The sequence below is a fragment of the Spea bombifrons genome, chromosome 8 (assembly GCF_027358695.1).
Source record: "Spea bombifrons isolate aSpeBom1 chromosome 8, aSpeBom1.2.pri, whole genome shotgun sequence".
Lineage (NCBI taxonomy): Eukaryota > Metazoa > Chordata > Amphibia > Anura > Pelobatidae > Spea > Spea bombifrons.
The window spans coordinates 42,675,468-42,702,544 of NC_071094.1; the positions used below are offsets into that span (position 1 = coordinate 42,675,468).

At 48.2% G+C, this 27,077-nt stretch overlaps 1 protein-coding gene across 1 annotated transcript; it reads right to left on the minus strand.

The window, feature by feature from the left end:
* Positions 1-15,628: 15,628 nt before the first annotated feature.
* Positions 15,629-26,487, minus strand: ATF6B (activating transcription factor 6 beta). Its single transcript, XM_053473285.1, has 16 exons — positions 26,408-26,487; positions 26,051-26,136; positions 25,899-25,974; positions 24,156-24,238; positions 23,882-24,014; positions 22,963-23,121; positions 21,555-21,688; positions 20,814-20,999; positions 20,612-20,703; positions 20,381-20,539; positions 20,173-20,280; positions 18,189-18,279; positions 18,033-18,103; positions 17,809-17,920; positions 17,643-17,727; positions 15,629-15,848 (listed from the first exon to the last, which is right to left on the minus strand). Exons 1-16 carry the CDS (start codon positions 26,481-26,483, stop codon positions 15,640-15,642), a joined length of 1,860 nt encoding a protein of 619 aa, XP_053329260.1. The 5' UTR covers positions 26,484-26,487; the 3' UTR covers positions 15,629-15,639.
* Positions 26,488-27,077: the final 590 nt, after the last annotated feature.

Genomic DNA, 27,077 nt, shown 5'->3' on the forward strand with positions numbered 1-27,077 from the left:
ATAGGATAGGTCTTTTTTTTATTCATAAAGTAGGGATCCTGGGTCACAGCCAAGCACAGAGGACAACTTCATGATTAACCACATAGTTCATGTATTTGAAGTGGTTGATAAGTGGAACAGCCTCCCAGCGGAGGTGGTAGAGGCTAATACTGTGAGGGAATTTAGATATGCATGGGATAGTACACAGCTCTCTGTGTATAGAAATGGACTCTGGACACACGCAGACATGGATCGCCGTGTCTGTACAATGTCACGTCACAACGGAACACGCCGCAGAGCTGATTCACCATAAAAAACAACAAATCAGGAGAACCCCCGGGGGTGTCTGAATGTAACTTGTTGCATCATTTTGTGTTTTCATGTTTGTCGCATCCACATTCTTTATTTAATGGAATAAGGGGGCTTCCCTGATCCCACGAAGCCAGGGGGCCCTTTGCATATTCCCACGTGAGTGGCGATCTGAGTGCCCTTCGTTATACTGAGTCCCAGGCACCTCCTGTGTTTATTGTCTATTCATCCCTTCTCTACTTCCCTTCTTCAGTCTTTTACTCACTCACACTCATCCGTCGCATCACGTTGCCACTCAGTTACCCTTCATTCTCTCTCACATTACATGTCTCTAATGAACTCCTTCTCTCAGTCTCCCTTCTTTTGTCATTCATGCACTTCATTCTCACTCATATTCATTTACCTTTTGTGCTGTTGTTATGCGATGCACAACATTTTATTGTTTGCCCGTTAAGTAATAATCGCTTTCATTATTAATATCACTCGTTCACTCTTGCGCGTCACCTGCCTGTATTCACACCCATATTTCCTCTCCGTGTTTTTGTTGTTCATTCGTTCCCTCATTCCGTCTTTGATTATTTTACTTGCTGCAGTTACATTCACCAGCCTTACTTCAAGACTGGAATTACCTCTTTCAGTTTTTCCTTGACTTTAGGAGTGATGGAAACATTTAGTTGGCACCATAATACAGTTATAGCCCCATATTTATTTAAAATAAAGAAACCTAGAATCTGCCAGCCCCATCGGCCCCCATTCGGCCCCCATCTAGATCCCTTTTTCTCCTACTGTAAAGACTCAGACCTAAATCAGTCGTTGGTCTCGTCATGCTTAATACCCTCGCTGAATTACCCTCTACCACTTCTGCTGGGAGGCTGTTCCACTTATCTACTACTCTCTGTAAAAAAAAAAAAACTTCTTTACTTTGACTCTCTAGACCTATTTTTTAAAACATAACATCGTCTGCTTACCTTTAGGTCCTCAGAAATCATTACTCCCAACTTCCGCAATTCTGTTGTCCCCAAAGTGCATAATTTGACATTTATCAGCGTTAAATATTCCCCTTTTCTCCCATCTTCTCCTATTTGCTCTCAGTCACCGCTGTCTCTTTAAGAAATATGGAAATAAATGCAAAGCCTCGTGTATGTATACATTAAGTAATAAAACATCGTCAGCAAACAGCTGCCTGTCCGCTCCGCTCCCCCGGGGCAGCAGCCTTTTACAAAACTGCTTGCTTACAACTTGGATCTTTCTACATTTCTCTTAACTACCGGGATGGAGATGACGGGCAGGCACATTACATGCAGTATCTACAGGCGGCTTCCTGTGTCCCCCCCGGATCACCTCCCTGCCCCTCGGGGGGCTTCAGGATAATGGGGGGGGGTGTAGGAAAATATGTGTCTTACACCAGAAGAGGAGATGATTGTAGTTTGACATTTAAATTATCATAATTGGGAGGAAACAAGGAGAATGGAAGTCAAGGGCTGGGAGGGCGGAAGGGGTTATGGAGAAAAAAAGAAAAGTGAAAAATAAAAATGGAAAAGAGAGGGAAAGAAAGAAAGAGTGCGAGGGAAAGATAGAGAAAGAAGGATCATTTACAGCACAATCTTTTAGGAGGAAAGAAGAAAGGAAGAAAATTGAGAAAAGGAAAGATAAAGAAAGAAATTAGGAAAGGAAAGGAAATTTAGGTTTATAGTCCAATCATTTAGGAAGGAAAGGAGGAAAGAAAGAAAGAAAGAAAGAAAGAAAGAAAGAAAGAAAGAAAGAAAGAAAGAAAGAAAGAAAGAAAGAAAGAAAGAAAGAAAAATAACTTTACAGTGTATAATACAAGAAGAAAGGAAGGAGGGAAAGGATCAAAAGGAAAGAAAGATAAAGAACTTTACAGTTTATAATAAAATATCTTAGGAAGGGAGAAAGAAAGAAAGAAAGATAACTTTACAGTTTATAATACAAGAAGAAAGAAGGAGGGAAAGGATCAAAAGAGGGAAGGAAAGGAGGAAAGAGAAAGAAAGAAAGAAAGAAAGATAAAGGACTTTACAGTTTTTGATATAATATTTTAAGAAGGGAGAAAGAAAAAAGAAAGAAAGAAAAAGAAAGAAAACGAACTTTATAGTTTATTTTATAATATATTTTTTTAAGGAGGAACAAAAGAAGGATGGAAGGAATGGAGAACAAATAAAGAGAAAAGAAAGAAAGAAAGAAAGTTTCTAGAACAATCATTCAGGAAGTAAACAAGAAAGGGAGAAAAAAGACAGCGCGAAAACGTTAGAGATGGAAAAAGAGAAGAAAGAACGGTACAGAGGATAGAACAATTTTCAGGAGGATAAAAGAAATATTTTAGTCTCTCCATGCGAGCGATCGCCTTAAACCTCACCAAGAGCTGAAATCACTGACCAGCAGCCTCTGCCTCTAAAATGCCTGCAGCTGAAGGTGTGATTAGGAGAAAAGATACCGAGTTAATCCACACAAGTCTCCAGATCGTGGGACCTGACACCTGATCAAAGGGGGTATTTTTGTAAACAGAAAGGTTGGCAGGTCGGCTTCACCTCCCCGGAATCAAACCAAGGATAAAGGGCTGTGCTGAGATCAGCAAAAAAAACTGGAAGGAGAAATGGCTGCGCAGCTCGAGTATTTGCCACGGCCGCGTTAATTTCCAGAAACGATGAGTTCTTTAGAGATTATTGTTTTATTTGGAGGTGTTTGTAAGGCAGGAAGATAACCGCGCATGTAAATAAAGTGCAAAGGAGGGAATAGGTTCAGGGGAGTTTGGGGTGAATGCAGGGAGATTCAGTGCAAAAAAACACTTCTAGTTTTAATCAGTCCCTACAAAAGGCCCCTGGGCATCAGGGTCCCATAGGCATCATGGTCCACAGGTAGCCATGGATACAAGGTCTCTATTTTACTGCATGCAAATTGGATTCTATCATTCTGCACATGCTCAGTAGCACTCCCACTGACGTCACTATAGCAGACAGCCAATCACATGTATGCTAGCAAAACATCAGTGGTGAGAAACCATACGTCATTGGCTTCTGCTGCTCCCCTTGACTGGAATGGGAGTTCCATGGAGCGAGTGCAGGAAGCATACTGAGGTACGCTCCATGCTTTCAGCAGAGGCAGCCGGGGGAGGAGCTACGTGACACAGAAGGCTTATTTTCGAGCTCCAATAACTAGAGAATGCCTGCACCGATTTGAATGGAATAAAATGCCCCGGGGTCCGGGCAAAATGGACTTAACACGGAAACAGGCACGGAGGGAACATCCAGCTTGTCCCGCGCGCTCACTGCCCTTTAAAACGTTTCCAGGAAGACTTTGCTGCGCACAGTTATTCCATCCATGAATACAAAGATAATGTAGCTCTGTATGAATCTGGGTGGAAACATCCATCCCGCGGGCGGAAGAGACAACAAACGGACACTTGTTACGCTCGGAGAAGATTCGGTTTCAAAACAAAGACGGTGAGGGCTGTAAAGATCCAGAATCCGCTGCCTTAGGAGGGGGTGGCTGCAGGTGCCGTGGACGATTTTCACACCAGAACTGATTGATTTATCGGACATTCGCCGCTCTGTGTGTTAAAATAATCACCAGCTTTAGAGCTTTTCTGGATCACAAGAAGTATCTAGATTTAAATCCCGGGTCAAAAAAAAGCAGGATTCTGGAGGCTGAAAGCTAAAACGAAGGGCTCTTCTTTGTTTATTCGAGATTCTTGGCTGGTATCGTGGCTGCGTTGGCCGCGATTAGTCACAGTCCAAGATAAAATCGATCATTGCTGAATGTCAGAGATGAAGTCAGTGATAGGCACCATACGGGGGGGCGGTAATGCTCTAAAATCACCAAGACCCCCCCCAAAAAAATCCGAGGAGCGAGGTGGGGTCCTGCGTTGAATAATATAATGGATTGGGCAGGCGGAGGAGCTTGGGATCGTGTGAAGAGCGCAGGATCGGTGGCGTTCTGGAGTAAGCGTGAGTGGAGGGTCGCCGGGGATGGAGCGGTGGGTGGCTATTGTTTGGGCTTTCGCCGTGTGAGTGACGGAGCGCAGGATGCGGTGATTCACAGAACAAACACCCGGCGGGCGGCTCATCCATGCGGGAATTCAGAAAAAAAACTCTGTTATTAAAGAAAGAAAAAAGAAAAATCAAACGGAATGTGAGCTGTAACAGCAGCCTGGAGAAAGTGCAGACGCTGCCGGCCGACAGGGAATGAACTATCATCGAGTCCTTCGCTTCATCGCACGCGGCCGGCCCTAAATATCTCCGACCGCAAGGAAAGAGACCTACCGGCGGATAAGAGCGTCGGCCGCCATCCAAAATAAATGCTTAACCGAGGGGTCTATGGGGTTAAGACATATTATACGAGGAATGGAGGGATAGGGCTGGATTAACAAGGGGTTAATGGAGCACTGAATGTTCATTATACGCGTGATTTAGAAATATGAATGAATATATTGGGACTCCATATAATCGTAATCTATCCCAGGCTGCGAAATGGGAAATAGTTGTTTAGAAACAGAATCTGCCCCTCGGCCCCCGTTCGGCCCGTCTAGTCGCCTGCTTGTCTTGCTGTAAAGACCCAGACGTTGGTCTCGTCTTAGATACAGGAGCCGTATGCCTACCCCATGCATGTTTAAATTGTTTAGCCCTCTACCACTTCTGCTGGGATGCTGTTCCACTTATCTATCACCCTCAAGCGATGCATTTTACCAGGCGGCTCATTTAGTTGATAAGGCCTGAGGGGGAGATTCCCGCACTAATAATGGAGCAGGAGGGGAGCAGGGTGGACGTGGGGGGCGTAAAAAATCATGCAATGGGCAATTTCAAGAATAGCCGGGGCAGGACGGGGGCTTTAATGCTCAAGGTCACGGATAAAGCCAGCATCGGGGCTGAAGGTTAAGAAGTAGAGCCTGTTTATTCTCAAACTCCGCAGATAAATAAACATGTAGCATAGCGGAGCGATGACATCATACACGAGAAGATTATTGGCCCCGTCACCTTCCTAAATAAGGGGGAGGGGGCCCGGGGGAGAAGCGATGGAATATTTAAGCTCCTAGGGCACGGTGCACCTGCATGTACAGGACAGCCGTGCGTAAATACCCCCAGGGAGAAGTGTGAGAGCGGGGAGGAAAAACAAGGAGAAGAACGGCCCCATTCCTCTGCATGTCTGCACATTTATTCCCTTTCTGCCCTTTCCCGCCCCTCGTTCCCCCACCGCGTCTCGCTCTCTGCCATCGCTGCGCATGGATCAGAGGAGAGGTGTGAGGAAGGAATGAGGGAACGGGCAGCGCATAGGGAGGAGAGCGGCCCGGCTGGACGCGGCCCGGCTGGATGTGTCACTAAACAGATGTGCATAAACATTACGGCATCACAGAGAGAGGGGGGAGAGGGAGAGAGAGGGGGCGGAAAGAACAAGGAGAAGGGGGGATAACCGGAGGAAAGGAGGGCGCAGCGGCGAGGAAAGAAAGAATGAGACAACAAGGGGAGCAGGGAGAGGAAATCGCTGCCTTCCGGGGGCCAGGAGAGAGCCTGCGGGGCAAAGACGCTGGCTGAGGATTGTGGGAGTGAAATAAGGGAATATTTGATAAAGAGGGGGGAATAGGCCAGAACTTGGGAGCCCAGGGGCAGCACAGAAACGTGATGGAGCCTGAGACCTGACAGTGTGCTCGGCGTCCTACACATGATGCTCAAGCAGCTCTTTGGGTCATAAACCTGCCGTTCCTTTACTGATCATGCGCAGCTTTCATACCTGGGAACTCTCCTTTTTACTTAAATGTAGTCCCTCCCTAACGATTCAAGGGCTCTAATAACTGGTCAGGAGGTAAAGAGAGTCTACATGAAGTCACCTGTAATCAAGCAGGGATTCCAGCTGTGATATAACAGGAAGAAAAGTTGTGAATTTCCGGTAGTAAAACAGGTGCTTTAACTAAATCTGCTGGAAATTCCGCAAACGGCTCCCATCTGGGGCATTAAAAGCATTTTAAGCACAAAAGGCTCTTAGTCACTGGTATTCCGAGTGTCCGGGATGCTCAGATCTTCTTACGGAGCGCTGGCGTTCTGCCTGGAATGCTAATCATTAAATATGCTTTTAAAATATTCTCGTTATTTATAAACTTAAATATTATTATTTATTATACTTTTAAAGCAGCTGGCCGAGGGTCAGCGATGACATGCGTTAAAGTGTGAAGGGCGGCTGGAGCGTCCCGGGCCGATTCACCTGCGCAGGTGGGCAGCTCGCACTTTCTATCACAGGTGTCCGGCGGGGAGGAATTACAGACGGAGGAGACGATCTCAGGACGGTAAGGAAAAGGAATTAAAGAGAACTGATGAGAAAACAAGGAGAGGTGAAAGGAAGGGCAGAGAGTTAGCGAGGAAGAGCGAGAGCGTGCGGCGAGAGAGTCCAGCGAGAGAGCCCAGCGAGAGAGTGCAGCGAGAGAGCCCAACGAGAGAGCCCAGCGAGAGAGCCCAACGAGAGAGTGCAGCGAGAGAGCCCAGCGAGAGAGTGCAGCGAGAGAGCCCAGCGAGAGAGTGCAGCGAGAGCGTACAGCAAGAGTGCAGCGACAGAGTGCAGCGAGAGAGCCCAGCGACAGAGTGCAGTGAGAGAGTGCAGCGAGAGAGCGCAGCGAGAGAGTAGAGTGAGAGCGTGCAGCGAGAGAGTAGAGTGAGAGAGCCCAGCGAGAGAGTAGAGTGAGAGCGTGCAGCGAGAGCGCTGGCACAGGTCGGTAGCATATAGAGACGGAGGGACGGACGGATGGAATTGATGCATTTTTGGAACGTTACACTCTGTTTTTGGCACGCTAGGTGCCGGGCTGTGTGACTCCGGTTGGCTCCATCTCTCCACCGAACTGCCTGATACATTCACTCGTTCCTCACCCCTCCCTGCTGCATTCTTTCCTTTCATTCCTCCCTCCACACGTTCGTTATTATCTGCTCTGTTATATACACCTCTCCTGTTTTTCTCGGCTACCACTTTGCTTTTTTTTTCCCATTCCTTCTTTTTTTCCCACCTGTCCATTTTCTTCCTCTGCCTCTTTACCTCTTTTTTTCTTTTGCCCTCTTTTTTTGGGGGGGGCTCACCTCCTCTTTCCATTACTTTCCCTGCATCTTTCATTTTTCTCTTTCCCGCATCTCCTCTCCTATATTTTTTCTCCCCCTCTATTCTTTTTCCATTACTTCCTCTCCATCTTTCATCATTCTGCTTCTCTCCCGGATCCCCCCGTTGTCCTCTCTTCCTCCCCATGTTTCTTCTAGCTCCTCTTCTCCCTCTCTCATCCGTCCATCCCTGCTCATGTCGTTTCTGACATCTTTCCATTCCTTCTCTTGTTCTTTCCTGTTTCTTCTTATTTTCCTTGCTGTTTCTAATCACCCGTCGCCCCCATCCCATTGATCTTAACCGACCGCTTCTCCCTCCTTTCTTTTTTCATCTCTCCACAGCCCTCCTCTCTTTCTCTCTCTCGTTTTCCACTCGTCTCGCCATATTAAAAGTTTATGGTCGTTTCCAGGAGCAGTTGACGCATTGTGTATGAAACACGGCACGGCCATTCCATGTGTCAGAATCGGAAATCCAGCCCGACTTCTGGAGTCATCGCATGTCCCGGGACCCCAAAGGCTGCAGCACAGGAGTTCTTGGCTTGGTTTGCGGCCCCGTGAATAATGCGACCCATGCTATACTTTGACATGCGCGTAAATCTGAGTCATTGCCTTCCCTTTGGCTAGAAGCAAATCTAATGCCAGATGGGAGTCCAACCAGCTGTGATGGGGAAGGATTCAGAGCGTCAGACCTCGGCGAGGGCACCAAGAATTTCTCTCATGATGGGGAGTTGAAGGAAGGTGCAGCGCAACCCAAGTCAGGTCAAGACCTGTTACCGGTTACAGCCTTTAGGCTAAACCCGGGTGATATCTCTGAAATAAAAACAACCTCCTCGCTTCTTCTTAGTGGCGTAAGACGGGAGTCTGGAGACAGAGAACAATCGGGGCTTTGAGGTTTCAAGATGTGAGGGATAGACTCGGCAGCATGGAGGACAGAATGGGGCGAGAAAAGAAACGGAATGAAGAACTATTAATATGGCGGCTCCTTCACACCCATGATGTCAAATGTTACAACTGAGAAAGATTTAAGGAGCTGTCTGTTAGCTGCCAGTCCATTTAATTATACAGATACTATTATTATAGGACCCGCCGTATGTCCTGTCCAGCATGAGGGTTCACGGCAGTGCTGGATAATACGGTGTGCAGGGAGGAGAGGGGCTGTCGGATAGTGTTGTGTGCAGGAAGCTCCTAGGTAGTGTTGTGTGGGGTGGAAGGCCTTTTCGGATAGAGTTAGAGAGAGGTTGCATATAAAAAGGTTTGAGAACTAGTCAAAACAGACAGCCCCATCATACCCTTCTCCACCACGCGCCTCATCACTGGGGTGCAGTTGGTATTCCTCCATGGACACGAGAAAGGAGGTCCACATCGGGACTCCGCTTTACACTTGAGGAGAACCCCAAGAGATCCTCGCAGGCTGAAGATGACCGTAATGCCGTATCTGTACTGATCCGTTGTGTTAATTGCATGCGTTTTCCATGTTTAATTATTCCCTTTCACATTTTCCGCCCCGTCTGTTTGTTTGGCTGTCTGTGCCCAGCCCCCACGGGCACACAGGATTGTGTATAAATTGTCGCATTGTTTCCTCTCCATGCCCAGAGCCGTCACACTCACTCCCTGTCCCCGTTTCCGTTCCCTGCCCAGGATTAGAGAGACGTGTTAATGAGAGTGACTTTGATTTTCCATTTGATGACATCTCATTTTTTTGTTAGTGAATGAGCGGCGGTGGGGGGGGGCTGGTTACAGAGGGAGCGGTCCGGGGTAACCCTTTTAGAGAGACATCTGGGGTATCTTTCTCAGACGCCCCCCATAATGCTCTTAGAACGTGTTGAAATAACACGGAACCTTCTCTCCATCTTCATCCTTCTCCCCTCCTGTAATTGTGTCTCGCTCCTCACGCCATTTGGCTCTTCCCTCAACTCTCCTCCTTTATTTAATGAACTCATTTCTGTCTGAAGGCCTTCCAAGGAATCTTCCCACTGCAGAAATGTCTCCACGGAATGAGATAAGGGTAAGGAGCGCCAAAGGAGCAACGAAGGGTTAATGCGAGCATCAGGCTAGGAAGGGAAGGTGTTAAGTGTAGAGCTGAAGGAATTTCTCTTGCGGAAAGGGTTAATGTGCACCTCATGGAAGCTTAATGGGATCCCCCTGATGGAATGGTTAGTTGGAATGAGTTAACCTTCTGGAATCGGTGTGCATTTACTGTATTAGTCGCTTCCTCTTCTGCTGGGAGGCTGTTCCACTTATCTACTACCCTCAGTACTTTAGGCGAGATCCAATCCATAAGGTGGCCGAAGGGTTAACGTAGACTTTATGGAATTTCCTCGATAGATGTTCTAGCATTGGTAGGAAGAGATAAAGTTTGAAACCTGGTATAAAGGCTGGACACTGGAGGAAAATCAAATATGGAAACGATCTGCAGGCCTCCCCGTCATGGTGCGATGCTCTGCGTTACACTGGGTCTGATGAAGGGTCTCCCGAACACGGCCGCTGTTGATTGGGTGGCAGTTCCAGTAAAGCTTCCCTATGGCAGAGGAAAGGTTAATAGAGCAATGTTACAGGTCATGGGAAGTTCGGGGTGAGGTCAGCGGAAAAGCTATGATGTCACACGCGAGTGTGTTGCCATGGTAAATGGAATGGGGATTGGTAAACAGAACAAGGGAGGGAGGGAGGCAGGAATGTGAGGAAGGAGGGGGCTTCTGATGTGTCATGTATGAACAGCACGGATCACGGAGAGACAGCGGCACGTTTCAGCCGGAGGATAGCGACAGAGCGCAGTGATCTCACCTGACAGAGATGGATTAAAAGTCAGCAGGGCCCCTAGGCAAAGAGCCACATGGGCCCCGAACTCTACAGCGTGTGGAACCTGCCGGAAGATCGGCCCCTTTCGGCCCCCGTCTAGTCTGTTTCTCCTGCTGTAGAGACTCAAACCTTAAATCAGTCGTTGGTCTCGTCTTAGATTCAGGAGCCGTATGCCTATCCCATACATGTTTGATCCACTCACTGTATTACCCTCTACCACCTCTGCTGGGAGGCTGTTCCACTTATCCACCACCCTCACAGTAAAGTAAAACTTCCTTCCATTGCATCTGACCCTCTAGGGTTTGATTACGGCTTCTTGCTGTAACTTCCCTCCTGTACGGCGTTAAATCCCTTTCTGTATGTAAACGTCTCTCTCCCATCCCCCCTCCTCTCTCTCGCTGTTCCTATAGACCTAACCTGGAACCGGCTACATACTGGGAAGGGACTTAGATCCCAGTTCTGTGCCTGTATGTTTGGTACGGAGGCAGCTTTAGTACCCGGCTGCGGGAGTCGAAGGACTCTGCCAAACCCGACACTCCACAGCCATGCCGGGCGCTCTTAGCTCCTTGAGTTGGCGCCGGTTGGCTGCTGACTCATGTTGGCTCGCGGGACAGGCTGCCACTATGACGGTGACACCGCTCCGCCATTAACTCATAAGGACTCAAAAATATTCTGATAATCGCAAAAAGGGTCACTTCCCGACTTCTGTGTGTCGGCGTCAGGACAACGGCGCCTGTGATAAGCAGTATGGAAGATGCCGGAGCTTCTTGGGCCTTTACTGAAACGTCCACCACAAAGCCAGCTGCTGATAACTCTGGCCACAGGGTGCCCAGTTTCCTAAAATATGTGGGGCCCCTCGTCAAAGGCCGTACCCCAACTCTTGTTCTCACAATTCTATATATATATCTCTGAGGGGGAGGTGAAGCCGGGAGGGGGTGGGGAAGAGAAGCTGGAGCTGGTAATGCTGGAGGGGTGTGGCCAGTTGTGGGTAAGCAGGATGTGGGTGGAGCTAGAATCCACTTCCTTTGACCCATGGAAGTGAAAGGCTCCATCGGTAATCAGCTGTTACACCTGGCGCATCCTGCCGCTCTCTTTCCATAGATGCGGCAGGGGTAACAGCCGATTACCGATGCAGCCTGGGAAACAGCCCCATTTAAAGATGGGCCCCGCTCTCGCCACCCCGAGTTTTCCAGGCCGAACCCGGAGAGTTCCCAGGTTATGATAAGAGAGTCACTTACAGAAATTAATTCTACAAGCCGCATAAAAACGGAAACCTATCCTGCCATCTTTCACAATTAATAAAAAGAGTTTAAAAAGGTTTAATCTTAAATAGAATAACAAACAAAAAAGTCCCTGAGTGTCGGTTCCGCTGCCAGATGAGCTGCGTAATCCACTGGAACCCGACTTGCTAAATTCTTTCACGTATTTACAAAATCTGCAGTTACTTTCCCAGCGCCGGGCCGAGGGATTACTTCACGGGTTCACGATAACATCGTACCTGCTGCACGCTATCGTTTAAAATAAATATGACATCATCGTTAGGACGTGGCAGCGGCGGGAACCATCCTGACGAGGCGCTTAGTTTGCCTGTGGACCCCCGGTCGCTCTCCCCCTTATGGATATCCATAGGCATTAGATCCTGGCAAGTCCCAGAAACATCTGTTTTAAGCTGTTTTCTAGAATAAAGAACATTTTTGTGGCTTGAAGAATGTATATAAATTAGCAGAATGAGACCGCTTTGCCAGTTGTTACAGCTGAGCTTTGACATAAGACCTTTGGTAGTCACGCGAAGCCCATAGGCGGACGTAGCCTGACCTCCCCAGTGCTCTAAAAAAATAATTAAAAGTCCTTGGGGGCGGGGCAAGGGAATCAAAGAGGTGGAGCCTGGGCATAAAGAGACCATACATGGTGAAAGTAGGCAGAGCTTGATTTAAAATGGGCGGGTCTTGGGTGGGTCTCTAACGCAAAGCAGGAGAAAAGGAAAAAGATGTCTAGGGCGCCTTATCACCCAAAAGGGGCTGCATATTCATCCCAGGAGCCCCTAGGTACAAATGCTCTTGTATAGTTGATGGAATTCCTGCACCCCTCGTTGCATGGATGTTACCATGGATACAATGTTTCTTTTTTTGGAAGGTCAGATATGCTCGACGCTGTAAAGATTTACAAGATAAGAAGAGCGGAAGTCCCAGGTGCAGAATCCCATAAAACAGAGACAGCCCGGGAGAGCTCCAGGAACGAGAAGATGGATATCACGAGCTGGGAGGTCTCACGGCCTGTGGTTCTGAAGTCTAACCCATGAGTGGAAAGCCAGGAGCCTCAGCGTAGAAATACATATCCAATGTCCCACCAGACCACTTGGAGTCTTATTCACTAATCCCAGATTTGGGGGAAACGCGGTTGTCATCAGATCGGGGGGGGGGTATTCACTCAACGGAACCTCCCCCGGAATCAAACACACAACGTGGAAGGAATCGGGTCTTTGCCAAGTCCAAAAACATCCTGAACATAAAGGAACCTCCATCCATGAGTTTGCTGCCAAGTTCTAGGAGGCAATAACTCCTCCGCTCCGCTCGGCTGGATCCGAGTTTAACCCGGTTAATAGACACAAGATTCTTCACAAGCCGGATCCTTGGGTTTCCATGTATTAGATATTAAAATAAATGACGACATCATTTATATGAGATATTAAAATAAATGATGACATCACTAGCATTACTCCTAACCTGGTTTCAGGAGTGCAATCACTAAGCACTGAGGGGTCCTTCAGCAATTGCCGAGGTCAACAAACATACAGCTTTATGAGATCATCTTGAAAGAAATTGACGGCTCTTGATGAGGTCATCTTGAAAGAAGTCATTGCCATTTTGGGGTCGATTCCCAAATCTTAGAAGGTTTTTAAACGAGCTCAAGCTGCACCGTTTAGCATCGACAGCGGCAATCGATTCACTTTAACGGCTCGACTTCAGCAAATTCCACACGCCGTAGCAATAAATCATGTAAGAAATCATAAAAGAAGTGTACACAAACCCCGGACAGGCATCGAGGAGACGCGTAAACACGGTAACGGGAACCAAACATATGGCGAGGCCCGTTTTATACGCTGTAATTACAGGGAATTAACCCAATTTGGGGTTTTAACTCCTAATTGGCAGGGGTTTCGCTTGCTGTAAGGATAGAAAGTTAGATGAAAGCAGAATTTGGGGAAATGAGCCGCGTCTCCCGAGACCCGAGCCGTCAGAGAGCGATCGTTTATAACCGGGTGGTAGCTGTCAGAACGCTTCATACGTACGTCAGAGAGCTGGGGGGCTACGAAGACCCATCATTAATAACTCTTACACATTATGTGTCTAGATTTAAAAGGCTACACGCGAGGCTCTGGTACAGGACTTCTATGATTTATGTAGAGCCGTCATATTCAGCGGCGCAGTACAGTGGGTAAATACGACAGTGGGGCATCGCAGAACAGCTTGGACAGAAATAAAAAAAGGAGCGGGGGATCTGACCCCGATTTACCGGACAGAGAGAGGCGAAGCATCAGAACGCGCGGAGGCAACTTGATCCCCTTCAACGCAAGAGTGATAGATTATGATGTCATATCTCCCACAGGCACAGATCCTTCTGCTCCACGCTGGACCCCAAGTCCATGCCTGGCCGTGCATCGTTGTACTGTTAGATGAACCTCTGTCTCTCTCCGGAGCCGTCCACACCCAGCACTCTCAGCCTTGGCAGGTCTGCCAGTCCCTGCAGAGAAAGCGTCTTCCCACAACACCGCCACCAAGCTTTGCCAGGACGATGGCTTCTCAGCTCACCGGCAGCTCGGCGCCCTTCTATAACGACCATCGCGGCGAGCTTATATACAGTCATGCTGCGCGCGCACAAACACACTCACAACACAACAGAAACACACTCACAACACACACACACACACTCCCGCTCTTCACTCACAGCTTTCTCTCTGGCTTTTAACGCAGGCTTACTTAACATTGTGTTATGCGCCTCGGCTGCCCTCCTGCCTGCCCTTACTGGCCCTTTAAGAACAATTGCCCCCCCCCTCCCCCAGCCTTGTTTGATTCTATGTTTGTAGAATGTGGCAGTTTAAGGATAAATATGAGTAATAAGTAAATTGTATTAATTAGAAGATGGATTTCGCTTTGGACCCCAGAAGGACTGCCCCCCCCAGGTGTAAAAGCCGTTTGCTGGATTTGTTCTGCACGACGAGGCGGTCTGGCCCTTTTCAGCGGTTAATAGGAACTGACGGGAGGGGAAGTTACATAACTCACCAAAATATTACACTCCTGGAGGATATTCTACTATAGATCCGCGCATGCAGATGTCTGAAGACCTCGGAAGCGCAGCCACACGTGCGTCTGTTTTCACTCTAGATTTATTCTCTAAAATATATATATTCACCCCGGAGACGATGAGATGACCGACATTACGTGATATAGATCTGGGGGGGGGGGAGAGTATTGTATACAGAGCTGGGGGGTAGTACAGTATACAGCACTGGGGGGGGGGATAGTATTGTATACAGCATTGGGGGGGGGGTAGTATACAGCGCTGGGGGGGGTAGTATACAGCGCTGGGGGGGGGGGGAAATCAGCAGACCCCGCTCGGGTTAAAGTAAGATAACCTGCGCATACCAGCGGCCCCTCACACCGGCCCCCGCGTATCCCTTCTCACACCGGACCCTGTAGTCGCAGGAAAAATTCGGTACTTTTTGCCCATTCATAAAGAGTCCAAAAGTCACTTAAATTATAAAGCTAAGCTCTTTATTGTTTATTTAAAAAATTACAAAAAAAAAAAACGATCTTGATTAAAACCTTAATTAACCAACGACTGCAACGAATACAGCGAGCTACGGCACAGAGTGCCTGCGCAGCCTCACACAAACACTCAACGTTTACAACCGACCCGCAGCCTAAAGACAAAATCCTTTAACCAGCAATCTGCCCCCTATGGGTCCCATGCGTGAGCAGCGCCCGCCGTGCCCGGCCCCGACGGCCCCCTGGAAGCAGAACGTCGCGCCCGGCCGCTCATCGTCCCTTTAAAAAGCTGAAGTGAATGTGCACACAAACATATGTATACACACAGATATATATATTATATATAATAACCCCAAACGCGCGGGGTCGGGCTGTGTATATACGTGTGCATACTTATATATAATATAAATAACACACACACACATATATTCACAGAAAGACGATGTCCGGGTCTCTGCACACAGAATATCCGTGTGCGTGTCAGACGCTTGTGTGCACATATGTACCTGTAACCTCTCCTATATACATAAAGTATTTACACATAATAATAAAAGTATTTCTGCATGGACACGTTACCCCTAAAACGCTTTCCTCCCGTTATATTCTAATACATATACACACTATATGTGCATCGTATAATAAAATATGTATATAATACATCATATATACAGCTATACACGCGCGTTTACATCACACGGGCTCCTCGGTCTTCAGTTCTGTCCGTCTTCCGACGGGTCGTGGTCCTGAAGATAGAGGGAGAGGTTCCCGCGGGGAGCCCCCTGCTGCGCAGGTCGCGCCGGCGGCGTTCTCAAAGATGGTGGAACGGTGGAGGATTTGATCTGGATAACCCGCGTATCCATAACTTCACAATCTATCTGCATCATGGTTTCGTATCCTCGGGAATTGTTATACACGCTGTCTGCAGAGGGAGAGAGAAAGAAAAAGTTATTTCTTGGCTTAAATCGACTGATAAAATACATAAAATATCAGCAAAAGCGATTAAGAAAAGAGAAAACGCGGGGGTTATAAGGGCGGCCGTGAACGGAGCGGGCGACGGGCAGGGAGAAGACGCTGGGACCTGAAACGGGTCTGTGAGATGAACGTGTCAGATCCATGACATCGCTACGCATTATGAAGCGCCAGCTTGGCCCTTCCGGCATCAGCCAGTCGGCTAGCGGCTCATCTCGGGCATAGCGGGGCCAGCGAATCTATTCTCCTACAAACTCTCAGGTGAGTGAATTCACGCCACGGAGGTCCAAACCGCGGGAGAGAGCGCAGAAGCGTCTGCACGAGAGGCAGCCAAGAACATCAGCTTCCCGACTGTGCCCAGAGGAGCTTCCAATCCCAGCGACCAAGTCCCGGAGAAGAAGGTTCTCATGAAACATACAGTAAATAAAGGCCGGGGGGGGGGCTGAGGTGCGACGGCCGGGGGGTCTCTCGCATCCCAGTACGAGTTTGGCTCGAAGAAGTATTGGAAGCAGTCTTGGATGGAGTGCGGAGCGAGGATCTGGTGGCCTCTCGCACATCTGCTGCGCCGTCACGCGGCTCCGGAGGGTCCTCGAGGGCCCATAACCCTAATGGAGTCATCGCTTGGCCAGAAAGGGAGCGACTTTTTACCAAAGACCTCCGGACCGGTCGCAGAAACCGCATGAAAGTTCCAGGTCAGCGAATCGGTTCTCTGAGCCGGAGAGCGCCACAGGTCTGGTTACACGATCACGCGTGCACGGCACAGAATGTAAATGAAACACAGCGAACGCGATAAACAGGGGAAGCATCTGGGGGCCGGAACTGGGTTCCCACAATCTAACGTGAAACTTCATGCAAGAGATAAATCATGAGCTCAGTCACATGACATCATAACCCAACACCAGCGTGGAAACGTCTCTGTCAGAGCATTCAGGGCTTTTAAAAACCATTAAAGGGACGCTTCAGCCATCAAGCGCATCGTTTTAACGCGCATGACAGCTGGATGACCTCATATTTAACAAAGCCTGAACTAATGAATCAGAAACGTAACATGGGCAGAGAACTCAATGGGGAGGAATAACCATGCAGATCCAGAAAGCAGGAGCTTATGAACCCTTTCCCTATTGGTCTATCTATATATGGCTTTTATTAGGTATAGATTTCTTATTTCAATCTGTGAACCGTATGACACGGCGGTTATGCCGTTCTCTGCCGGCCAGGGCGCTCCCCGCGGTTCCCATGGTATTTTTATTTTTTAACAACAAACCCTTACGGCCGGCGCGATCCGAGAAATAATTCTTGGACGCAGAGAGCTGTAAACATCCCCGGGGACAGAGATCTCAAGCAGGCTACGCATTCAAACTTCCCCACGCCGGGGAATAAAACTATTCCTCCCACCGTTCCGCTCGCTGCCGTTACGTTAAGATTATTATTTGATGCTGGGGTTTTTTTTGCCTTTTCTTCCCCATCCGGATGCGCGGCTCTAGAAGCTTCATGGATTCATTAGGCGCGGAACGAACCGCGTCCCGGCTTCTGACAAAACATTAAGAGACTCCTGGCTCCCCTGGTGGGGGGGGTTTGTCCTTGACAATAACCTTCAGCTTTGGTGAAGAAGTCATTTGTCGGGGACGAGTGATCACGTTCCGGATCAAGCGCCAGCAGGGATCGATACGGCGGACGTTGGCGCCATAAATGAAGCAAAAGACGCAGTTATGAGGATTGAGTGTCGGCTCTGGAGGTCACTCACCGTTCACGGGCATGGCTGGCATCACAAGGGACATCTTGGGACGGGACGTCTTGTTGTGACTTATCGCAGGCAGGAGGAGATGATCCTAAAACGAAGAAACGAACGCAAGGTTGAGTTTACGGTCTGGAGGGAAAGCAGGCAGAGACGAGATGAGAAGAACACCGACCCTGCGGAACGACACCACGTAGAAAGTATCCTCGCGTCTCTCGATGGCGTCCATGAGAAAGGTGTCGCTGGGTTTCGGGGGGCCGTAGAGTTGTAACGGAGCGCTGTGCAGCCTAAAAGAAAGAAAAAGTGAGACGCGGCCACCAAGAGGGGAAGAAACCCAATTTCAAGAATGATTCGGAAACAAATAATAAAAAACACAGCGGGAAGAGGGATGCGACCGACCTGTGTGTGATTCTGGAAGGCTGCGCAGGCACCAGATCAGAAAGCGACACGGTCTTCCTAACGAACGGCTTCTGGAAGGGGAGAGGAAAGTGGAACACGTTATATCTGCCGGATACATTAAAAGCTTTTCGTCTACCTCGAGGCGAAGTTGCCCACCTTTGCTCTTCGGTGCTTCTTGGGGGGCTGCTTCCCGCTCTTCCTTTCATTCTGATGTCGTCGGACCCAAAGGCTGAGCTCATCAACTAACCTGCGGGAGAAAAAAAATATATATATATATATATATATATTCTTGTATCGTAAAGCATATTTGCAGAAACAAATAGTGTGTGTGTAATTATAATCATATAATATATATACACACATAAAACATAGATAACTCCAGCTCACCATTTATATGTTTTGGAGAGACGCTTCAAATTGCAGGGAGCACGGGATAGAAGGCTGAGCCATATCCTCGGTTAATCCAAATAACAGTGTAGATAGAAGATCCAGCTCCACAAATAAGGGTTTAAAAATTCTAAATGTAATTAGACCAGTAAAAACATGATAGACAAGAGAAAAAAAGAGATGTGCTCAAGTGATTGAGAAAAAATACGCCAACGCGTTTCAAACAGTTCTTAATCATGGCATGCACTTGAGCACATCTCTTTTTTTGTCTATCATGTTTTTACTGGTCTAATTACATTTTGAATTTTTAAACCCTTATTTGTGGAGCTGGATCACACACACACACACCTAAAATGTATTTCCTGTTTTGATGTAACAGCGACGCGGGAGTTTCGGGGATTTTTTTGTTTGGATCTCTAGGTTTTTTCCCCTGTTTTTGTCATTAGAATTCAGCACGGATGCAGTTGGTAAGCCCCGCGCGTTCTGCGTCTCCTGGATGAGGCGGTAGATGCACCCTTTTGTTTTTTTTTGTTTTTTTTTAAACAAAAAATAACAAATTAGCATTTTCTAAACATTACTATTTTTCTCCTTTGTATCGCCGGCCAAGTCCCCAGACCCTCGAAGAGCTGCGGATGCCGTGCGAGGCTACGGATCTGATTAAACGTGGTCCTGATTTCCAGCGAGTACCCGGACACGCATGCTGGAGCATTTATCTCTCGCCTTTAATCAGATGACCTCCCAGAGGAGGCTGCGTTAGAAAAAACTCCAGCTCGGTTATTCCGCTTTAACCTTTACAGAGAGGTCTCCTCGAGCAAGCGGAGGCACGTTTACACACACGAGGAAATACTAGCTCATTAGTACGGGATGTATATAATAGGTCCGCAGAGGTCAGGTGATTTCCCTCTTATTAATAAACCCTTTGATCATAGGCTGGACAATCAGCGCTGATGTAAGGGATGGATTCTATCCAGAGGACGAAATCTTAACTCATAAGACAACCCCTTCTATAGGCGGAAGGTCTTATCTAAAGGACCGACACGTAAGAAAGAAGCGAGCCGGCCCGACACCTTTCTCAAAAACATTAAGAAACGCGCAGAAGGAGATTCTAGACCTTGGTTGAAGAGAATTTCAGCTGTTGATCTGATAGTCGATGAACTTGCTTTATGGGGGATTTATATATATAAATTATATGTATACACACACACACAGTCTGGGATACGAAGCCACTGTCCCGGAGGGCGATAGAACTCTGTCTTAGGTTCTTGCGGAGATTGTCGCTGTTAGAAGGACTGGGTGAGCCGTCTAAGCCAGGATATCAGACGAAGATGGACTGCGGTGTAATTATACGCAGAACCCATCTGTGGATCCGAAGGCACAGCCAGGCAGTTAGCACTTCCTGCTGCAACTCTGCCCCCCGGTGGCCACCCCGTGAAGCGTCCGTTTCATAAGTGGTGTCTCGGCGTTATAACGCAGGGGCCCTGTTATTGGGAATTACAGCCTGCAAACACCAGAGTATCGGCGGGGGGGGGGGTCTGGCTTGAGCTGTCCGCTAATGGAAGAACATACTGTTCAGCTGGAGTGAGATCTCTGGATAAGTCTGAGATCTTTTAAACCACTGAAGGAAGGTAAAGCGGTTTCCAATGCGTGACTTTTTCCGTAACGGTTCGTAGTTCTGGTTCTACTGTTACAAGGAGCGCAGCTTCAAAACACATCAGCACCCCTCAAGCAGCTTGGAACACATAACGAGGCGTACCTCAAAGACTCCGTGCGATTGAAGTGCCTGCAGTCCGAGGTGAGGAAGAGCTGATCCAGATCCCGTACCATGAGATGCTTCACGTTCGCCAGCGAGCCGGTGGCGTTACTAGAAGAAAGACGGTCTGTTACAGCCCACGAGAGACGCTCCCAGAACCAGAATAAGTCTTGGCGATCAAACAAAGATGTAGGAATCAGCTGCCTGTTACCTGAAGGAGCTTCTCGCGGTTGTAGTCGTGTGAAACGGGTACATCTTTGGCCTTTGGGGCTCGCGGGGCTCTTCTCCGCTCTGATAGGTTAATAAGTGGCGAGCGCGATGGGAAATCTCCGGACTTCTCGCGGTCTCCTCCTGTATGGTTTGGGTGAGGCTAAGGGAGGAAAAGACGGTTATTTCTTCGCCGGCACCGAGTGGTCACCTCAGCGACTGGGCCGAGACTCACCTCGAAGGTCCGAAGTTAAACGCGATGAACACAAGCGCCACCATAACGCAGACCACCTTCCGACTGCCCGAGGAGACCCGGAGGGACGCGTTCTGATACAAGGGGTGAAAAGAAGAATTAAACCCACAATATCCGCCCCAAAGGAACGTCCCATCGGCCTCGGCGGAGGCCACTTGAGCATCCTGCAGCCTCTCGCACTCACCTCTCGCATTAAGTTCTGTACGGTCTCTCTGAGCTCCCGGTTCTCCCGGCGTGCCAGCTCCAGCTGTCTCTCCGTCTCCTGCAGTCTCGCCTCCAGTCCCAGCACGTACTCTTTCTTCTTCCGGCGGGACTGGCAGGCAGACTCCCGGTTTTTGATCATGCGTTGCTGTCTCTTTAAAAGCTTGGGCTGTAAAACACGGATTAGTTAATTCCTTTTAAATGGACGCGCGTGAAAATAACTATCAAACCCTCTCGAGACAGCAAGGGATCTGCCAAACGTTCTTAAATCACCCCCTTAGAACCCCTACAGCCTACCTGTGCCACCTCTGTAACACATAACCTCTGCGGCATCTGGCTCCTTTAATTCCTGCGCCATTAGAACGCCTCGGTAATATTTATATTGCTTCCATAATAAATAATTATGAATATTACTTCATCAGCCATTCATTTATCAGCCATACTAATCATTGCGCCAAAAGAAGGAGAACCGATATCGCCGTATTGGTCCAAGAGAAGATGGAACGGAAGCCGATATCTTTTTTTATTGGGAAGATGTAGAACAAGTAGTTTTTGGGACCTTAAAGGTCTCTTCTTCAGCTGGAAAGTTATTTTTCTCCGCTAACCCTCCAGACCCAGAGAACCTCAGTTATCCATATACGCTCTAATACCTATTGTCTATGATATAAAATATTGCATCAAATGAATAATATAACGTAAATGCTAATGCAAAGGAAATACTCACGTCCACCTCGGGGCGGCTGGTTTTACCAGCACTCGGCGCCGGTATAATTGTCTTGGTCTCGGGTTTAACAGGAGACGGTGCAGATCCTGCGCTGGGTACCGGCACGAGCTGGGAGACCAGAACAGGAGGGGAGGCTGGAGAAAAAAAAAAAAGACAAAAAGACAAAAAGATTATACCCAAAAGTTACACGAATCTGAAAAAGAATATTGGCGGGACCCAGAAGAAATCAGCCGCAGCTACACCTGTAACAACTCGGGCCGAACGATCACTTTACAGAAAAGGTCCGTCCGAGCTGTATATAGCAAACGGTACCACCGTGAAAAAAATACTAACTTTAGAAGTTTTTATTACAAGTTCTAGAACTCATTTTACATTATTTCTATTAGTTCTAGAACTTCCAGCGTCTGCTTTTGTTCTGTAAGAAGATTACACATTGTTCCCATTTAATTTTCTTCAGAGATCTGTACGGAGCTCGGCCGACCAGAAAACAATTCACACGGACAATTAACTCTCCGCGGGGATATTCAGAGTCAGTTCTAAACCCCATGCATTTGTAACCCCCCCCCGAAAACATAAAGAGGCCGCGCAGCCATCATACGCATTAAAGAGTTAATGGTGTAACTCAGGTTCTGGCGGAGCGCACGCGGGTCTTTTCTCCGGTGTTTTTGCACAAAATTCTTTTGTTCCTTTTTTTTTATTATTATTATAAGTGGAAAGAAACATTTGGCAGGCGGTGAAAATCAAGAAAAAGCCTCTCGAGGATAATCTCGCAGGCCGTTTCCAGAGCCGAGGAAGGTAATTTCATTTAAGAAACGGCTCGAAGAGCAGGGCCGGGAAGACAATAGCTGGCGGCCGCGTTTAATTCCGCCGCTATCGTCTGTATCCTCCAAGCTTCGCGCTTTGTGTTTTCCTGAATCGAGTGAATTTTAATGCGCTGTCCCTTTCAGCGCAGGCTGTGGCACCTGGAATGAAGTGATGGGAGTTGCAGTAAAGAAAAGCTGGAGGGACTGGAGATTGGCTCGTATGAGTGTAAAGCCTGCCCGGGCCCCTAATCGTAACGCTTCTGACTCTGCTTTCCACCGAGCCGTCCAAAAGAACAGAAGCCCTGAAAGCATCATAACAAACTCCGTGTTACGAAGCGCGTTGGGACACAGATGTGTTTGTAAAAATAATCCAGCTCCTGGATACGGCGTCCCAGCGCTTCTTTAACGCTTCGAGGGAAAATAAAAACGTAAAAATATTTTAAAAAATAAGAATGCATAATGGGGAGGGGAAAAAAATAATCGCCACCGGTTACCAGTGTGTTATCCCTCACTAATGTCCAATTCATTAACGGAAGAGTAATTAAAGCCTCACTTTGTGCCTGGAGGGCCGGAGCACCGCCCCGGGGCCCCATCGAGAGCCGTACCTGTGAGCGCCGGCGTCGTTCCGGCGGTCGTCGTAACGGGGTGCAGGATGATGGCGTGGGACGCGCTGCTTGTGCTGGGAGGAGGTTTAGTCCCCGGGGCAGGTCTGGGCTGCAGGGCCGGCTTCTTGGACACCAGACCGTTAGACTTCGAGAGACATCCTGACGGAGCCGAGAGAGAGAGAGAGAGAGAGAAAGATTAGTACATAGCAGAGAGATCGCACATCCGCGGGAAGCTGGAGAGAGTTATGCGATCCCACATGATCCCAAAGCAAGAAATAAAAAGGTAAAAGGTAATCCAGATCTTGAAGGGGTTAAAATATTTAAGCACCGGTTATAGTAACCCTCGGTCTCCACGGGGAAAAACACAATTAGTAACACGACTGCATGCGCGGCGTCTCTTGGTTACCGCGGATAAACATACAGCGCGCGATTCTGGATGAGGACGGCTGCCTGCGGTCATCGCCCCTTCCCAAGATTCAATACAATAAATCCACCGACGGAGGCGCTTTACCAAAAACAACCTTTATTCCACCAAATCTAAAATAAACGCCAGCGGGGAAAGGTTTGGTCAACCACAGCGTTTATAATTGTAATAAATGATTGTAACAATAACAAGCCGATACTTTGGGTGATCAAACACCACACTGAGCCCACTTTATGGCAGTTATTAATGAGCTCCGTTCCTACATAGACTTTCATTACTCAGCATGTCCAGCTGGGTGATTAGGACAGAGTCATTCTATTATTTATCACAGGCAGTATGATAAGGAATATGTTTTTATTTCTCATGCTATGAATAAAATGGTCATCATTTCCCTTTAAGTATTTTATCCCAGAGGTAGTTCTGTCTGAAGCAAAACCCTTTATAAAACAAGAAACAATGAAACGTGCACACGCAGAGCATACCATCCAGACTCACCTGGCCCTGTGGGGACGGGGAGGAGAGTTATTTGCAGAGCACCGCAAGGGTTGAGGGGGGCATCCTGCGTCTGACACGGGGGGGACGGAGGCAGCTCGACCTTCACCGTGGCCGCCAAGTCTCCTTGAGACTTCTGTGAGATGAAGACAGAAGTAGGAGGTTAACAAGTAAAACTCTGAGACGGTGCCGTCTTCCATCCGCAGGAGTGTGTGCCCTACAGGGTGATTATTAATTATACTGTCTCCGGGGTCCCTGGTACAGGATCAGTACTCACCGTGTAGAGGGCATCGCAGGAGGACGACGAGTCGCAGGACGAGGATGAGAACGGGGAAAGCGGCTCTGCCTTCACGAGAAGATCTAGAAAAACATTTTGTCCGTTTAGAAGCGTTTCCGCTCACTAGCGCGTTACACGGATCCGCAGGTTTCATGACACGAACACAAGAAACTCGTATAAAGAAGAGTTTTACGGCTTCAACAGTAACAACGTATCAGGGCGAGCTTTTACGTCACATGACATTTAGGTTTTACCTTAATTAACACGATTAAAGATTAAACATGATTCCTGGGAAGCGCTTGTGCATCCATCAGTGCTACGAGCGAGGTGTCTAATGCTGCATTTAGTTACACAAGTTAGTAGGTGGAACAGCACCTCCAATTTTATGCTATGAGGTTCCCTGACACCTTCCGAAGCTCCTTGTGCTCCTGTATCCCCCCCACCAGTAAATCTGATTAAAATCATTTAATTTCCATATTCCTCCTAAACAGGGGTTATTCTTTTTATTTCAACATAAATTTGTACTTATAGCAACGGATGACGCATGGTACTTGACCTCACATGACATCTTGTGGGAGATTTGTACAAGTGAACACTAGGTTGGCCAGCTGGAGGCTTAATAACCTGCTGCACTGCAATTCCCAACATCCTCAGCCAGCGGCCGAAGGACGGACAGACAGGAGGGGCTACGGCTTTCTGTGTAAATGCTATTCTTCGGGGAGGGTTGTGGAGAGGGACATCTTGTGGCCACATCGTGCATTACATCACCCTCACCCATCACATCTGGATTATCGCACCAACAGCTGCTAACGTAATGCTCACAAATACCAGATTAAATTCAGATTAACTAACTTTAGTGTGAAATACACAGGTACGTGGGGAATCGGTATTCGTGCAGGGATTCGGGGGGAATCAGTATCCGTGCAGGGATTCGGGGGGAATCAGTATCCGTGCAGGGATTCGGGGGGAATCAGTATCTGTGCAGGGATTCGGGGGGAATCAGTATCCGTGCAGGGATTCGGGGGGAATCAGTATCCGTGCAGGGATTCGGGGGGAATCAGTATTCGTGCAGGGATTCGGGGGGAATCAGTATCCGTGCAGGGATTCGGGGGGAATCAGTATTCGTGCAGGGATTCGGGGGGAATCAGCAGGGTGCAGCTGTGCTGTAGGTTTCTGCGGCTGGAGCACCCTGTATTCCAGGTTTAAGAGGCTGCGGGGCGTCGATATCTGCCCGACTCCAGAGGTATCTGCCAGGAGGCTTCTTCCATTATACTTGCAGGATATAAAGTGTATATACGACGTATACGTTCCTATGTGTTTATAACGCACGGGCTGCACTCGGCACCCAGCACGGAAACCACAGGAAGCTGCATGAGTTTGCCCGATAAGATGCGGTTTAACCTCCGACCCGAACCTCTCCATATCATGCAACAGCGTGGAAGATTCTGTGTCTTTACTGATAACAAGTAACGGGGGTTATTGTAACATACAGCAGGGTTCCCCTCGATCCTCTAATCGAATCAACCTTTGGGGGAATTCTGCTGAAAGAACCATATACCTATCAAATGCGTTAAAGGGCTTAAGATTCCTGGGGTGTCCCTTAAGCAGGTCCCCCCTGATTGGCACATCAGGTCCCAAACTTTAAACTATCAGCCTCAGCTCCTTGGGCCGGGTCCCTTACTATATCTCCAGGCAAGAAGACTGACTGGATGTGCGCTCCACAACAGAAATCAAGGCACAAACCTGACAAATCCTTGCTGCGGATGTCGTCCCACGAGGATGACGTGGAGTACGGCTCGATATCCATCTGCCGGTCGCACTGCGAAGAGATGGAAGGAGGTCAGAAAGGGCAGGAAGTACATGGATGGGAGCACAGGCTGGAGAGGTAAACTCACCAAATGCAGAGGATAATGGCTGAAAGCAGGTGGAAAAAGTTCCCCATTGTCATCCGTCTCGTCCAGGTAACTGTACAGGCCGGTGTCTGAGGATAAAGGGACGTACGGGCGATTATACACTTCATGCAACTACGTATCACTAATCAAAAACATGTAAATAAAATAAGACAAATAATTGATTTGGTGCGTTATAAAAAATGTGTATTACAAATTAAATAAATAGAAAAATCAGAAACAGACAGATCTACATGCCCCATGTCTTAAAAACAGCCCCATCCTACGCCAATTATATGGCGCGTGTGAAGGGAGCGGAGGCAAATAATACCGCCTGGTAACTGGTAATAGTAATAACCGTACCCCAGTCCTCGCTGGTCAGAAGGTTATCGGCACAGAACTTGCTATCCAAATCATTCATCAGGAGTTCCGTTCCCATGGCGACCTCAGTAATCTGTTGGTCATAAGAAAAGTGTTGTGAGGTAAAAGTGTACCGAGTACCCCCGCCATACCGAGGTATAAAGACACCGGGACAGAGTATCCCCGCCATACCGAGGTATAAAGACACCGGGACAGAGTACCCCCGCCATACCGAGGTATAAAGACACCGGGACAGAGTATCCCCGCTATACCGAGGTATAAAGACACCGGGACAGAGTATCCCCGCTATACCGAGGTATAAAGACACCGGGACAGAGTATCCCCGCCATACCGAGGTATAAAGACACCGGGACAGAGTAACCCCGCCATACCGAGGTATAAAGACACCGGGACAGAGTAACCCCGCCATACCGAGGTATAAAGACACCGGGACAGAGTATCCCCGCCATACCGAGGTATAAAGACACCGGGACAGAGTAACCCCGCTATACCGAGGTATAAAGACAACGGGACAGAGTATCCCCGCTATACCGAGGTATAAAGACACCCGGACAGAGTATCCCCGCTATACCGAGGTATAAAGACACCCGGACAGAGTATCCCCGCTATACCGAGGTATAAAGACACCCGGACAGAGTATCCCCGCTATACC

What these genes read in the sequence shown, in the direction of transcription:
- ATF6B (XM_053473285.1), bottom strand. Translation starts at nt 26,483, where the DNA reads ATGGGAACGGAACTCCTGATGAATGATTTGGATAGCAAGTTCTGTGCC. An exon ending in CCGCAGCAAGGATTTGTCAG is followed by an intron (nt 24,239 to 25,898) that starts GTTTGTGCCTTG and finishes ATGTTTTTCTAG; the next exon opens with ATCTTCTCGTGAAGGCAGAG. An exon ending in CCCCGTCCCCACAGGGCCAG is followed by an intron (nt 23,122 to 23,881) that starts GTGAGTCTGGAT and finishes CGGCTCCGTCAG; the next exon opens with GATGTCTCTCGAAGTCTAAC.